The sequence below is a fragment of the Barbus barbus genome (assembly GCF_936440315.1).
Source record: "Barbus barbus genome assembly, chromosome: 33".
Classification (NCBI taxonomy): Eukaryota; Metazoa; Chordata; class Actinopteri; order Cypriniformes; family Cyprinidae; genus Barbus; species Barbus barbus.
The window spans coordinates 21111702-21128814 of NC_136761.1; the positions used below are offsets into that span (position 1 = coordinate 21111702).

Here is a 17113-nt window from a genome sequence, read left to right on the forward strand (position 1 = left end):
ACAACTTAGTCATCATTAAACAAAGATATATAGCCAGTTAATGACCAATCGGGGACAAGTATTCCAGGCAGACATCCAATGTCATTACGCGATTAGTTTAATATTAAACCGTGTTTCTTCAATAACTTTTTTTGTTTTGTTTTGATGAAATGCATTAGCAGCGTTAGCACTCTTCACAGCTAGGTTTTAGATTACTGTGTTTCCTCTCTTGCCACCTCAGCGAGGGGATAAAGCCAGCTGCCTCTCCCGCTAATCTCAGCCTCTGCGGAGGGAGACGCGCTGCCTGCGTTTGTCTTATTACCAAACGCACCCTGAGACTTGAAGTACCAAGGCTCTGATATGTTTACCTTTACTCTTTTGCACACGCCATTTGAAGCTTCATCTGTGTATTGACACAGGGGGATTAGGTTGGTGTGAAACAAGGCTTCTTTATCAGTCCCAGCTCCGCCACCCCTCAGACGCTCCATAATCCCTACAAAGAGAACCAAGAGACAAACAGACATATTCGGTATCGTCTCATACATTCGCCATTTATCTCTCTGAAGTATTTGCATTTGACACTGCGGCTCGCAGACTAAACAAACAAAAGATTTTGCGCGTGCACTTGAAAAGTTTATTTTCAATTAACTAACGTTAGCTACTTAAAAGTTTTATTCTGCCTCTTACCTAGGCGACGGTTTCCATGGCAACACGGGGCATTTGTTTGACATGCGGTGACGGGCGTAATCCCCGCTGCCCTGCATCATCTCCTCAACGCCCTCCATCTCTGACTGGCAGTGTGGAAATTACATTGATTTCATCCCAAATTAATTGCCACCGTTTTGACACACCACTTCATCTGTCTACTCAACACACCGTGTAGATTTCATCAGCACGAGGATGTCCTATGCAGGTTACCCGCAAACGCACACACATTTGAGCATAGCGCCAGCAGCAGGTTCTTTGTAATGACTTAAGTACAAAAAAAATGTCTGTCTACCTACTCGAAAAGCCATAGGCATAGTTGCATCTGGGTGATGGATGAATTTATCTTACCGTAACGTTACTTGTCTCCTGCCTGTCTGTTAGGGCTTTCGTGTTAGCATTGAGCTACATCACAATGACGTGTTCAGATCCAGAGCTCCCTATCAAAATAGTCACTTAAAATACACTTAAAATCGCCTCGATGTTATTTACATACTGTTGGTGTGGTCACATCAGCCAAATTTCTCGGCACGCGGATAAATTTCGCGCGAATTCCTGTAAAATGAGTGGATTAAATGCTGTATGTCATTTTTTACTGTAGCCTACTAAAGCATAAACATGTATGGTATGTTATTATATTTAGAAATGTTGGACGTTCGTCGAGTATTGGGGAAATATGATCGCACTTTTCGACTTGCAGCAGTGATTTAATGTCAAAACTAATTCCCAAATTATGAAAAAAAGCATAAACTAAAATAGCACAAGATGTAATTTGTGTTAATGACATCTCCAACACCACTACATTCAATAGGGTCCAAAGAGCATGGTCAGTGTCACTAGTTAAGTTATTTATTTATTTTTTTTCAATATTTGTAATACATTTTGATGTCAAAAGTTGTATCTGTAAGCATAATTTAATGAACCTTATTGCCCATTGTTAGTTACTTGCATTAGCCTAAATAATGTATTAACCAACATGGACACTGAAAAAAACGATTCATTGAATTTACTAATTTTTTTGTAAGTGGTTGCAAACTATTTATTTTAGCTACATTTAAATAAATTTAGTTGACTAACTTTCAACAAAAAAAGGTTATTTAAATGTATTTAATTAAATTGATTGCAATCACTTACCTTAAAAATATTTAGTAAAATCAATGAATCAATTGTATTTATTTATTTTAGTGAACGAAATGAGACGTTCTCCATGTTTTGTCTATTCAGTGAAAGTCAAAACAGACATATTTTTATATATCTTAACAGAATTTTAATTTTGGAGTGAACTATTCCATTAACTCTTTTAGACCAGTCTGCATGGAGGGGAAAAACACACTAGCGTCTTTACCTTTTCAAGAAATGGAAGATGCTGATAAGCGCTAATACATCAGACATGCCTATCATTTTGTGATTGCATGCCGCCATCTAGTGGTTGCATGGTACTACAAACTAGCGATAACACGGCTTGATTAGAATGTTTTTGTTGTTGCTGTTGTCTGATTGATTTTTGCCAGTTCCAGTGCAAAGCAATGATATTTTGAATGATTTATTTTTATATTACATTTACTGTATAATGTGTATCTCATAATTCATTAAGAGTTAAAGACAAATCTCTCAAAAAAAATTACTGATACAGGTCCCTAGATTACACCAGGGAAAACTCATTTTAAAATAGTCTGCCCGAAGACTGCCTTAATTCCAAACACATCAATATATGACATAAAAAAAATAGACAAAAAAGAAAGAAGAAGTACTTTGCATCAGAGTCCACTGATCATTTGAAATAAATGAACAATCATCATTTGCCATTGAATGGAAATGATTGCTTTTCAAACAATTTTACAAAACAAGAGGATATAATCTTGATTAGTGATTCTGATTTGATTAAATTTAATCAAAGTCTTTTTACTTACACAAGACATTTGATTTGAGGGCTATAGTAGCATCCTTCTCCTTTTTTACCAGACTGTTAGTGAAGAATAAAGTCACTCTAAATTGCACTTTTACTATCCCAAAGCAACACCACAGGATCTGCCACTTTCACATACGAATAAACCAGAAGGGTGAGAATTTGACATTGTCAGGCTTACCACCACAATGCTGAGAAACTACAGACAGATGAAGCAACAGCATTTGTAAGTGATTTTTCAAGCCCTGTATCCTGAGGATGGAAGGTATTAGACATCAAGAGTGCACCTTAGATATGTAACAACACATCAGATGCATCAATCAGTAAAGTCTTAAATTACTAAAGCAAACCTATTCTGATTTGAATCCCTTTCATTAATATTTGTCTCTCTGAATCACTCGATTGCGGTCATGCGATCATGGATATTGTGTGGCTCAGCATGACTTTGACCATGGAGGTGTGATCATTTAAAGCTGTGATGAAGTGTGAAGTGGAACATAACTGAGGCCTCTTTAAATCTCAGTTTTTGGATGAACCTTTTTGTGTCCAATCTGTCCTGCAAAAGTTCCCAAATTTACACTTCTTCAAATAAGACAAAATCTAAAATCAGTACATTTAGGTATACTGCATTCAAAACATGGTTGAAAGAAAAGCACCCACCTGTTAGTAACTGGTTTCAATATGGCAAAATGACAGTAATCTTAAGAGCAGTGCACAATATATCAAATATGAAAAACCTAAAAATAAATTAACAGTGCAGGTGGGTGCATGTTAACCCTTGGACATCCAGACATTAGGAGCTAGACATGTATGAGATTTAAAAAAAAAAAATGCAATGGCACAATCACCAGAGTGTGAACAAAATCAGTTTCAAGCCCATATAAGTGTTACATCACATGTAACATTTCAGTGCCACATTCCGAGGAATGTTAAAACTGCACAGAAGAAAGGAAAATTATGAACATAACTCCGCAGTCCTTAACCAAATATCTGAAACCAGATTAAGGCCCATCACAAGGCACAAGCACACAGAAATAATCCAATATGATTGACACAAAGAGGTTTGGAGAGCTACAGTGATCAACCAGATAGCTAAAACCTTGACAACACCACCCACAATAAGAGTATTTTACACTACCATTCATACGTTTGTGGTATGTAAGATTTCCTTTTTTTATGTTTCTGAAAGGCTGCATTTATTTAATGAAAAATACAGTAAAATATTATTCAAATTTAAAATAACTTTTATATTTGGATATATTTTCAAATGTAATTTATTCCTGTAAAGGCAAAGCGGAATGTTTTCATTACTCCAATCTTCGGTGTTACATGATCCTTAAAAAAATCATTGTAATATGCTGATTGTTTTTGTTTTTTTCAGTATTCTTTGATGAATAGAAAACTAAAAAGAACAGTTTAAAATAGAAATCTTTTGAAATATTCATTTTCAACTTTAAATCAATTTAATGCATCTTTGCTAAATAAAAGTATTAATTTCTTTTTAAAAAAATCTTACTGACCCCAAACTTTTGAATGGGAATCCCTTCCTCGGTCCTCTCTACTATCATGCCAGCAAGCTTGCAACACGTTTAATACTACAAATGAAACTACCACAGCTAGCAGCTTTCATTCATCGAAAAAGAAGTGCGTTCTCCTCATCTGTTACGGAGGATAATATTATTTCTGATTCTACTAAAACTTGTGGCTGGAATTGTGAGATTTTGGGGCTGTAGTCATAAGTGTTTCATTCATGCATAATCAATGCGCTCCTATTCAGTCATCAGTCTCTTGGGACAACTGTTTCCCTCTAGGCCACAAATGCGAGCTACGCATTTAAAAACAAATCCTGGCTAGGGCCCAGTACTACTGGAAACATCTCAAATGTATGTCAACAAAGCTAGCTGCAGCATTTGGCATCCACTCTGATAATGTTTAAATGAAGCGAACAGCGTGAACCAATAAACCGCTGTTCTGTGTAGAAAGAGTCCTTGATTCTTTGGTGCTCGACTGAAGTAGGAATTAGTTCAATGACTAATTCAATGGTTGTACAGCCATTGGAACAGGTCATCTCATTTTTAAACCAACCCATATCATAGCTTTCCAAGCACAAAAAATCTTGTGTATGGATTATGATCAGAAAAATATTCAATTCTGTAGCAAGAGCAAACAAATTGCTCGGTTTAAATCAGAAGAAAGTTCAAGAAAATTCATGTCTCCCGTGGTGCATGCATGTGATGTGATCAGATATATGGGCACATAATTTGTCTCCATCCTAGCTCTGAGAGAAGTATTCTAGTACGATACGTAGATGACCCAGTCTGTCCTTCAGGGAGGTCAGAGACAGAACGGTGGTCTGATAGGCTGGATCTAACTGCAGCACTGACAGAAGCCACCAGCACCAGGCCGGCCCATTAGCAGATGCCTGCAATGCACAAAAACACATTCATTCTCGTTAGGGAGTAACTATTAAAATGCACGATCTGTAGTTTTGCTAATAAAGCAATATTCTGTGGGCTCTGACCTGTATATCGTCCTCTTTCTCGGGCATGATTCCGTACTGCCGACTGATCTGCTCCTGAATGCGGCTGTTTAGACGGTGGTACCACTCTCTCGCCTGCTGATACACACTGTCATGGAGACGCTGCAGTAATTCAAGCTCGACACCTTCGACCTAAACACAAATGCATGCAAATGTCAGGTGGACAAACAAGCAGAAGTTTTACTTCAGCTTCAGGATTAAATAACGCTTGTGTAATCATTATGTAGATGGGTTTGAAAAGAGCTTGAATTTGTTGACTAACAGGCAGTTAATCACAAGCTCCTCTTCCTACTCTTGCACTTAACTCTAATTAACATTAAGTATTTACTTGATATTAAATTTGCAGTACTAACAAAAGGTTTGTATTTACTGTCATTATAAGCAATCCATCACAGGCTCAAGCTTGTGATGGCAGTAATAACTCTCTCTCATGAATCTTTAATAGATGCTTTACATTAAATGCTTAATCATGACACCTTATTTAGGTGGTTAATACACATAACCATAGGGAAAATGACTAGAAGATTAAAGCGTTTAACATAACAGAAAAACAGAATGCCACATTTCATTAATGTTTTAAAACGTTTAATTGATGGAGTCATAATGAATTCTCAATATGATCCACCTTTATGCAAACAGTATTTAAAGCTTCTTTACTAAAATGTTATGTTTTAATGTAAAATACTGAAATATTAACTATAAATTTTAACTATAGAATAAAATTATAAAATATAAAATTAACTATAGTTAATAATATACAGTACACTGTACTATAATATAATTAGTTGTGATTGATAGTTATTATGACAGGAAAAGCTTACTATTATCACAGTTTACTGTGGGAGAATACAATACTGAGTTTTTAGAGGAAGTACATAGACATTAGGGTAAATGATAGAATGGAAGTGTGCCACGAGGAAACATCTCAGGTAAACACGTGCCAGATCTCTATTATGACAGGAACTATAACCTTTAATGCGAGAGGTGCAATTTCCTTTACATCAAGGGCTGTTTTACAGAAACAACTGATCTTAAGTTTAATCTTAAGCTAAGATCTGACTAAACTAACTGAAATCATCATGATTACTAAACAGATGAAGTAGAATTCTTGAATTTCAGATGTCTCTGTAATAAAGCCCCATGAGAACAATTTGATTTACATTACAGACAGCAAATTGTTGTATAATCTGGTTATATGGTTTAGATTTTGAATATCTGCCATACAGTCTGACTTCATGCGTATTAATACCACCGTACTGCAATAAAGACTTTTCCAATGTCATTTTTCTTGGCCTTAGTTTTGAGTTAGGGCAGTCTGTAACCTCTGACCTTATGGTCCTCCAGGTACTCAATATCAGCTGTGTGGTAGCCATCTCTCTGTCCCCTCCTGAGCACTCGGAAGCGACTTCCTCCCACTGTTTCCACATAGGAGCGACCATCAGGAAGTAATTCCAGATCCAAAATGTCCAACATGCAGCCATAATCTGCAAAGCTGTGACAGGGAATTCTGGGATCAAAACACTTCCATATTTATTCCATATACACATATATACACTACTAACCCCAACCTTTTGAAAGCAAAAGTGTATATATATATATATATATATTTATATAACTTTTCTTAAAATCTGTAAGGGTGTTATGATAGACGCTAACTGCATGATCTTTTATTTGTTTACCCTTTGCCATGCTCGTAGCTGCACATGCCAAACTTTTTGGTGCCTGTCTCCATACATCGCCGCATCATCAGACGGTAACGAGGCTCAAAGATGTGCAGCGGACATGGGATGCCAGGGCACGCCACCGTGCACACAAAGATCGGGATATCCTTAGTCAAACTAGAGATACGAGAGGGCAATTAATAAATAATTCTGCTTTTGCATATCTTTTCCCAATTTCAAACAACTTCTGGACTACTAAAACCACTGCTAGACATTTCAACCATCTCATTTTGTCCCATCATTTTGCAGATACTGGAGTTGAGCAGCATAGGAATGCGAGTTGATAGTAATGTATAGACAGGACCGCTGTTTTTTGTTATCACTGAGAGGGGCACTCACTTTGAGAGCTCTGCCATCTCCGCCTCGTGCACCTGTTTTCTTTCTGCCAACTGCTGGGGGAAGAGGCGGGACATGATCTCCTGCAGCAGCACGGTGGGGTTGTACTTCCTGTTCTTAAAATACTGGAATAGGAAGTAATGTGGTGAGGCTTAAGCTTCTATACAACATGATTTATTCTGAGGCATGTTTCTACATGCTTATAAATGTTAGAAACATGTAATCATTGTAAGAGTCTGTGTTTTAGTAGTACCTCCTGCAGTGGTTGTTTACAAAGTGGGCAGCGTAGATTATGGTCCAGACTTCTCTCAATGCAGTTTTTGCAGAAGGTGTGTCCACAGGGTGTTGTCACCGGCTCATAGAATAACCTTTTAATCAATCCATCATGACAGGAGCAAAGATAAGAAGTAGGAAATTAACAAATAATTCTGTTTATGCACAACTTGTGTAAGTGATGTACAGTAAGCTGAGAGACTGTTAGACATTTTAACCACCACCAAGAGGATCATTTTGCAGATGCTGACCCAGGCCTCTACAGCGGTGGAAAATTCAACTGATAGTAACCGTAATATTTTGCAATACATTTGGAGAACCCCAAAACAAGAGTAAAATAGCGTTATTTACCCTATATTGAATTACACAGGATTTAAAGTATTACAAAAGTATTGTCTTGAAATAAGCAATTGCATGCTGTAGTCTAACATTTAAATACTATAGCAAAGCTAAAGGAAATGAAAGTGTCAATTAGCAGGAAATAATGCCAGTGAAGGATGCAATATAAATCTCCACTGACCTGATGCAGAGAGGGCACTCAAAATCAGTCACTGTCAGAACGCTGAGGCAGGACTCTCTGCCCACACTGCACATACCTACAGAATCAAACAAACTAAATCAAGCTTGAATAGATGTTATTTTGATTTGTTGTCGAATCATGCTAATGAGGGTGTAAAATTAAGAAAATAGTTTGGGCCTTGATTATGAATTCAAATGTAATACTATTTATATTAATAATATTTATCCATCCATCCATTCTCCAAACCGCTTATCCATTGTAGGGTTGTGAGGATGCTGCAGCCTATTAATAATAATTATTATTAACCATTTAATAATAATCTAAATGCATAGGCCATTGTGTTTACCTGTTACTAAACAAACAACTTACAAAACCCTAAGTAATCTAGAAAATCTAAATGAATATCATGTTTAATATGATTATATACTAACCACATATTATTAGCTTATTTTATACTTGAGCAATAAAGTGCTCAAGGCTGTGCTATTTTGTTCATATAGCTATGCTAATATGCTATACTATGAATGCAATAAAGTGCCAAACCAGTATCATAAAAATGAATGAAACCAACACTTACATACATTATCATGTATTCTTTATTTAATGCTACAAAAAAAGTCAAAGTAACTAAACTACAACCTTTCCGCATTTCTGGACTGGAGCTATACATTTTTAAAACTGTGAAATTATTATTGAATTATATTTAATCCTAAAACAATGTTCTAATATTCCTAAACGTTGCATGTTCAAATGTAAATGCATTACATTTGTTTTGTAGTAGTGATTATGATATCTTCACCTCGGTTCTGTTTCTCTTCTCTCTTCATCATCAGTTCCTCATCATCCTCAGCCGTGGGGAGGAAGGACACGGCCTGACACAGGCTCAGACAGCACTCGCCGCTGGTGCCATGCTTCACTTTAGTTGCATTCTAGCACAGAACAGGAAAGAGCATGAGAGTGAGCAAAAACTTGTCCTAATTGATGAAAAGCATACGAGCGGATTGCCATGCTGTAAAACCAAACAGTGAAATGAATTAAATGAAATGAGTTAATTTCACTCAAATAATAATGAAAGTCCATTGGACTTGATTGAAATACGTTCTATAAACTCAATGTCATTGTAGTAAGATGAACTTAAAATGATTGCGTTTTTTAGTTCCCAGCATGCTTTGCATCAGACAACGAGGAAAATAAATGTAGGAATTAAGCGTTATTTTGTGAGTTTTTGCACAAGATTAACATAGAGAGACATAAGTTAGTACTTAAATGTTGTGTTATGTTAGGATTTACATAGGTTTCTGTTATGTTAGATTTGTAGTGTTACCATTGTGGTGAAGAGAAGAGCCTGTGGTTAGGTTGATTTGGTTTAAAACAAGTCAGACTGAAATAAGCCTTATTTGGTCAACTTGTTTTATGAAACAGACCCCAGGTTTTACAGTGTAATAAATATTTAGAAAATCATTATAATAATAATATCTTTCTGTCTGATATTTGTTGCTCACTTTACCAATGTTACATTTCAAAAGTGTCATTACACAACAGCATTAGTGCTGTGCATAAACACCTCACCTGCCCAGGATCACTTTGACCTTCAGCGTTGTAACGCTGACCATCTGGACACGAGGAGCTTACAGAGCTGGTGATAGGACAGGGATTTTGCAAGTATTCAGACACAACATGCAGGATCCGTGGAACTTCTTCTGGTACAGCCATGCCCTCTGCTTCCAGGATCTGCATACGAGTCAGAGAGTGTATCATTGAAACATTCATTTATGTTTTTAAGCAGAACATGCTCTCTTGATGCTGAATCACTCAAAAAGATTCTATAGTATAAGGTATCTTCAGGAAAGTATTTAGCAGTATATGAACTGTTCGTCAAACGTGATTTCTGAAAAAGTCACCTTCTTAATCTGATTTTTTGCAGGGGCAAAATCAGGATGCTGCTTCAGGCAACGGTAAAACTGGATGAGGGCTTCAGGCTGTTTGCCCATTTCAAGAAGCACATTCCCTTTACGAAAGAAACCCTACAAAATTCAAACACAAATTATCTCAGGTAACACTAATTTATTAAATATTTAATAAACAACAGCAAAATTCTCAGGTAGAAATGTAAATCTACTATTTTACATAAAGTTTTCAGCAGTGTTTTATTGTGCCATTATATACCATTCAAAAAACTGGGGTCAGTAAGATGTCAAATATGAGTCTCTTATGCTCATCAAGGCTGTAATTATTTGGTCAAATATACAGTAAAAAAGTAAATATTATTACAATTGAAATAATAATTTATTCCTGTGATGGTAAAGCAGAATTCTCAGCAGCCGTTTCTCCAGTCTTCAGTGACGTATGGTCTTTCAGAAATCATTCTAATATGCTGATTTGGAGCTCAAGAAACATTTTTGTGGTACTTTTTTTTTTTCAGAATTCTTTGATAAATAGAAAGTTCATAACAACAGCATTTATTTCCATTTAACTTAATTTTCTGAAACATTATAAATATAAATTGAACAGAGGTGTATGCCAGTATACTGCTGTGAGAATAATGTCAAATCCCACAATGTGCTCTGGCCAGACCAACAGATATTTCATAACCATAATATCATGTCATGAGAACGCACAGACATTTTAGAGATCTGCCGTGAGTATGCAGAATAAATAACAGGAAATAAAAGCAATAACCCTAGATGCAAATGTGAAATTGATACTGATTTTGTTAACACTGTTCCTAAACAAAAGTCTTGTTCCTATATGCAAATAATCAGCACAGTCAGCAAAGACAGCCCTCACCTCAGTCCAGTTGGGTCGCACACAGCACAGGTCATCCAGGTCACGGAGGGCATCAGAAAAGCGACGGAGGCCCATGCAGGCCTCAGCGCGCCACACTTTCAGACTCACATCTTCAGGGGCTGTAGATATATATGAAAAAATGGCCCTCAGTCTAATTTCAAACATAGACTTTTATCTGTTTTGAGCATTTTAAATATGCATAAACAAAAAGGGCAACCTAAATACACATTTTTAAAATAGGAAAAAGTAATGGAAAAAACACTTCCGGAACCAACGCAGCTAAAAAAGAAGGGGGAGGGGGGGGGGGGGGCATTACTGGACTATATGCCAGTCCATGGCCGTCTAATAGCATAATCCAAAAAGAAGGAAAAGAAAATGCCTGATGCTTAAAAATGAGATGCAACGGATGAAGTTCAACTGCTATAAAATAAGCAAAGGAAGAGGTGGATGAGCGTGCATTAATCAAAGATTAATCAAACACAACTACAAAGGGATCTGACAATGAGTGGAAATCCGACATTTATATGAATTATTGCATAAAGAGGAGGAAAATGTATTTACGTCACTTACATATGTCCACTCTGACAGATGAAATAAACAGGTTGTTACCCATACAAAACCAGATTATGTCATAGGATCCTTGGTTACACAACAGGGAAAGTATATGTGCGGCAGAATGCTGAGTGTACGGAAACTGCCTCTAATTGGATTCAAAGAGTTGACAGACATCTTGGGTTTCCCTTGTAGGGTTTATGTTACCAGACAGATAATTGCAGTCATTAAGTGGCTGTAAAATGATACGTAATTCACTAAAGGGCAAATGGTACTGTTGCTGTTAAGACTAATGCTATATCTACAAGAGAAGAACCTTACAATATTATTAAACTACACTAGCTCAAACCGCCACAGAACACATTAATTGCACCCGATTCTCCACAACTGTATTTGTGCTTCTTACAATATGTCTCCTTTGTTTAGATTATATACCTAAGGGGACTTGTTATTTCACCAATGTGTGCCCTAGAGGTGTTTTCATAGCCTTATTTACCCTAGGCTTCTCTGTGTTAAAGACATCAGCCACTCACAACATGTTTTAACCCTCTTTCTGTGCTGCTCATTAACCCTTTAGAAGACCTGAGATTATGAAATCACTGTTGCTTTCAACAACCACGGCTCTCCGCTCACTTGTGTGTGAGTAGGTGGATCACAAAGACAATATCTAACAGTCTTCAACTAACCCACGCTGTGTTAAAATGCTGCAATCTAGGGCAAATATTTCTAGAAACAACAGATTTCAAACTCCTGCTGCATATGGCTTTCATTATCTCTGCCTACCTGTGTTTATAGGCTTCAAAACATGCATTCAGTGTATTCATTACGTCATTTCTCTGGTGCATTTTATGAACTGACATGGTTCATATACTATATTTCAGTTACTTGTTCAAATATCATTCAAATCGTCATACTTCTGGAGGTTTTCCATTACATTAAATGCATTACTTTTTCATTAGTGAGTGTGAGGTTCACAAACTCATTGACCTACTTTATCAGAATGAAGTGTGCTGTCATAAATGTCCTATAAAAAGCAAGTGCCAATTATTATTATGGGTTATAAATATCCTGTACAGCAAGAACAAGATTACAAGGTTACAGTTTGCTTTGATTTGACATATAAGCTGTCTTAAAATCTAGGGAGCACCCTATCTAGACTGTACTAACTAGGAATCTTCCATGTCACCTAGCGCACTAATGAAACAAAAATGCTATTATGCACCAAAATACGTGTTTAATTTTTTATGGTGATATAAATGTAGCGCAATAACTGACCCTAACTATACACTAAATCATAATAAATTATTTTGCAGAAAATACTGATCTGTTGAATAATAATGTCTATTTACACTTTGTCATATGAATAAATAATTATTAACGCTAAGTCCCGCGAGTCTTAAGTACAACATGCTACAATAACAATGTTTTGGTTTATTTGGAGCCAGACATGATTCGTAAGTAACTTGCTGTTCAGTGAGTCAAAATTCAGTAGCCGCTTCGGTTATGTTTTGGTTTATTCAAATGAACTGGTTTATAAGAATCATTCTTCTGATACTCTGATTCGTGCTGTATGTTTTGATTCACACACAAAAGACTCATGCGAGTCATTAGTTCGAGTCATTAGTTCGCTGGTTTTGCTGTATCTTTTGATTCACAAAACAACAAACGACTCATAAGAGTGATTCGTTCAACAACACTAGTCGCACTAGACGTTTCGAACGCACGTTAGAGCACTGTACATGAACTAAACATGATAAAAAAAATCACTCTGTTGCCATTTCATTCATTTTTGAAAGAAAATGAGTGAATTGATTCTCAGTTGTCAACCTTAGTTTTGAGACACGGAGCATCTGCATCTTGCAGTTTGCATAACCGAAACGTGACACAAAACGTTGTATAAAAACACCAGTGTGGTTGCATAAGGTTAATTCCCCCGGTAAACGGAGTTTGCAATGCATCCTTACCCATCTCGATCCCTTCATCAGCAATACGCAGAGCTTCTGTAAACTCGCTCGTTTTCAGTTTCTCTTGAATGTGACATTTCATCTTAGTCTCTTCGGGGCAACATTTCTCAATGACGCTGAAGAGTAACACGTTGTTTTTGATGTTTTTCGCATCTCTCTGTTTCAGTCGGTCTTTGCATGTGGGGCATCGCGGGGGCAGGAAAGCTCCCAGGCATCTCCTGCAGAAAGAGTGACCGCAGCTCATAGTCACAGGCTCGCTCATGAGGAACAGACAGATCGGACACTCCAGCAGATCCATGCTCGACTCTTTCATCCGGTGACACCTTCAGAGTCGAACAGCTTGGTGGCTTTTGTCAAGTTAAACAGCTCGATCTTTTAGCATGAAAGGTGACATGATTAAAAAGTTAAACGACACGGGTAGTTTTAAAGCTCATTTCGTGAACACTGCTTTTATAAGCTTCCAAAGGCCAATGAGTTTCTGCGAAATTGTGCCAAGAGCATGCTTTAGGATTCCCTCTCCGACTTTTTTATATGGCAATACATTTAATATGTATGATCATCCATTGTCAATCATATCTCAGTCTTTGTTGTGAGAATAACGTTTTCCCTTGTTGTGCATGATGAATTGCTTCACCCCTCTTCAATCCGATCAACGCGACTCCTCCGAACTCCATCAACGCAGTGCAAGGACAAAATAAAAAAAGCAACCGATGGATCTGTTTTTCTGATTTTACGCTCGCGAGACCAACATTTTTCTCTTGTGTAGCACGCAGATTGTACTGGGTTCGCTTCTGACACCATTACATTACATAAATAAAAAACACGTGACACGTTGTGGTGCTTCCCATTGGCTCCCGCTCCGCGTTCCACCCTGTTGTGAAACAGCAAACTCCGCGTTTCATAACAGAGAATCTCTCGCACTAATTCAATGACAGACGCCTTCAAAGCAAAATGCATGGACATATATGGGTGTTCAATAATTATGATTTGATAAAGAATTGCTTTCTTGCGTATTTCAGCTTTTGTAGGAAGAAGTTTTGCTTTAGAGATTTAAAAAGCATCCAATACTACAGTCGTAGTCACAAACCATTACATTAATATAATTAAACATGAATCCTAATTTGTTTACATAAATAGTTCTACTATTCTTCTACACAAACTAACTTTATTTTAGGAAATCCTTTCATACTAAATTAAATTAAATCTTAATCTTGCATGTGCGCATATATGTTATAAATGTTTAGTGGTATATTGGCCAGCAAAAAACAAAAAACATGAATTTACTAGCCAAGGACATGGAAACAGCTTATTAAAATGACTCTACTAATACAGAGGCTTTGTGATGACTTGCCCAGGATACAAGTATGATTTGGTTAAAATGTTTGTCACTCATTAGACTAAAGTGCATTTACACAAGATTGCGTAAGTGCAGTAAAGGTTTTATAAGTTTTAGTTTTCTCCAACTAAGCTGTATCATATAAACGCGTGACGCTGTGAGTGGCTAAATCACATAACAACATCGCATAACACAACATATTTTTGTAATTATCTTTTGTAAGGCAGTGGAACAGGTTCTGTACCAGTAGTTTGATTAAATCGTTAAGGTTAAAGCTTATATACATAAAACACGTGAGCAGAGGTTAGTTATATTACAGTATTATGTGACAATAATAATTTTTAAAAAATTATCTTTCTTTTCATTATATACACGCACATAAATGGGGAGGTATTATGCATCCAAACATGCTTTTTTTACAGTTGCATGCGAAAGTTTGGGAACCCCTTGCAGAATTTGTGAAAATGTGAATAATTTTAACAAAATAAGAGAGATCATACAAAATGCATGTTATTTTTATTTAGAGCTGTCCTGAGTAAGATATTTTCCATAAAAGATGTTAACATATAGTCCAAAAAACAAAAAAAATAGCTGAAATTATTAAAATAGGTGGGTAGTAACGAGATACATTTACTTCGTTACATTTACTTGAGTAAAGTTTTTGGGTAACTAATACTTTTAGAGTATATTTAAAAATGGGTACTTTTACTCTTACTCAAGTACATTTTTAGTGAAAAAACGGTACTTTTACTTAGTTACTGTGGGCGACGCTCCTCTCGTTACTTTATCTTATTGCAATACGTAATAATAAAGTTAAAAATGCTTCAGTTTATTCCAAACGCGCCGTCTACTTTTCTCTGGTCAATGAACGATGCCCGTTCGCGAATGATTCATTCTTTTGAGTCAATTCTGTTCGAAGGCTCGAACAAACCTGTTGGCAAACCAGTGAATCGGTTCGTGAATCAGTTTGAATGATTCGTTCAGTGTCGCCTGAAGCGGTTCTCTCTCAGATAACAGAAAGTTTAAGAACATCAAGAGCGATGAAGACGTGGCTTTGGATCTACAGTCAGGATCCTGAAAAGGCTATGGTTTGCTAGCTATGAAGATCTTTATTAGATGAACAGTGCTGTCGGTTCCACAGGAATAGATTCGATTGCACTGACTACACGATACCACTACCAGTTAGTTATAAATGTACCTTATACATTAAATACAATCCAGAATTTATTCATTAAATAAGCTGTCACAGAGTATGAAATGAACACCCGCCAAACCCGCGTTAGTTCCAGGAGGAATGCCTTTGCTTAGACACAATTAATATTGATATTTTCACAATATTTACGCTTGCAGAAATAAAGGCCACATTTGTTTACATTTTGCGGAACAGACGGAAGAAGATCCATCATATGCATTTATTTCGTTATGTTCAGATGTTCTGTAGCGGTCTTGTGAGGAGATTTCTCTATTCTCCGTGTCAGAGGTTATATACATATATAAGTAATACATAATTAATAATTCATTAATAACAATTAATATACTTAATAATATAATTTAATTCAGTGATGCAAATCTGAATCTTTATCAGCTGTTACTCCAGTTTTCAGAGTCATATGATCCTTCAGCAATCATTCTAACATATTGATTTATTATCAGTGTGGTTGAAAAAAACTGCATATGCTAGTTAGGTATGTTTTGAAGCTGGGATGCTGGTTTATGCTGGTCATGTGCTGGTCTTAAACTGGACCATTAAACCAGCTCAAACCAGCATCCCATGCTTCAAAACATACAGCATATGCTGTTTTTTTTTAACAGGGATTTGCAGGTTTTTTTGGAACGTGACATTTTGTTAAGGATTTTTTTTTATGAATAGAAGGTTAAAAGAACAGCATTGATAATAAATCAACATATTTGAATGATTTCTGAAGGATTATGTGACACTGAAGACTGGCGTAAAGGCTAATAAAAATTAAGATTTGCATCACTGAAATAAATTACATTAAAAAAATATTTTGAACGGCAGTGTGTATGTATATGTATATATATATATATATGTGTGTGTGTGTGTGTGTAAATTGTATCTAAATATCTATATATCTAAATAAAAATAAACTATATTCAGTATATGATCCAAAGTAACTAGTAACTAGCCACTTGAGTAGTTTTTTTTATCCGATACTTTTTTACTCTTACTCAAGAAACTACTCAGACTATTACTTTTACTTGAGTAAATATTTGAACCCTTTCCAGCAGTGACTGTATGATTTTGAGATCCACCTTTTCACACTGAGGATGATTGAGGGACTCAAACACAACAATTAAAAAAGATCTCAAAATCATACAGTCACTGCTGGAAAGGGTTCAAATATGCAAAAGATGCTGGAAAACTGAAGAGTCTGCAGGACCTGGAGGATTTTTCTGAAGAACAGTGCTCAGTTGAACTGTTCAGAACAAACAAGGGACTCATGAACAACCATCACAAAACAAAAAAACAGTCG

General features: G+C 36.3%; 1 protein-coding gene across 1 annotated transcript; it reads right to left on the bottom strand.

Moving 5' to 3' along the window:
• Positions 1 to 1934: 1934 nt before the first annotated feature.
• Positions 1935 to 14108, bottom strand: LOC306853631 (LON peptidase N-terminal domain and RING finger protein 1-like). The gene is made up of 12 exons (XM_079391180.1): positions 13283 to 14108; positions 10767 to 10885; positions 9881 to 10003; positions 9549 to 9710; positions 8779 to 8908; positions 7980 to 8055; positions 7440 to 7554; positions 7190 to 7311; positions 6809 to 6967; positions 6459 to 6621; positions 5112 to 5261; positions 1935 to 5012 (listed from the first exon to the last, which is right to left on the bottom strand). Exons 1-12 carry the CDS (start codon positions 13593 to 13595, stop codon positions 4863 to 4865), a joined length of 1782 nt encoding a protein of 593 aa, XP_079247306.1. The 5' UTR covers positions 13596 to 14108; the 3' UTR covers positions 1935 to 4862.
• Between the last annotated feature and the right edge of the window lie 3005 nt (positions 14109 to 17113).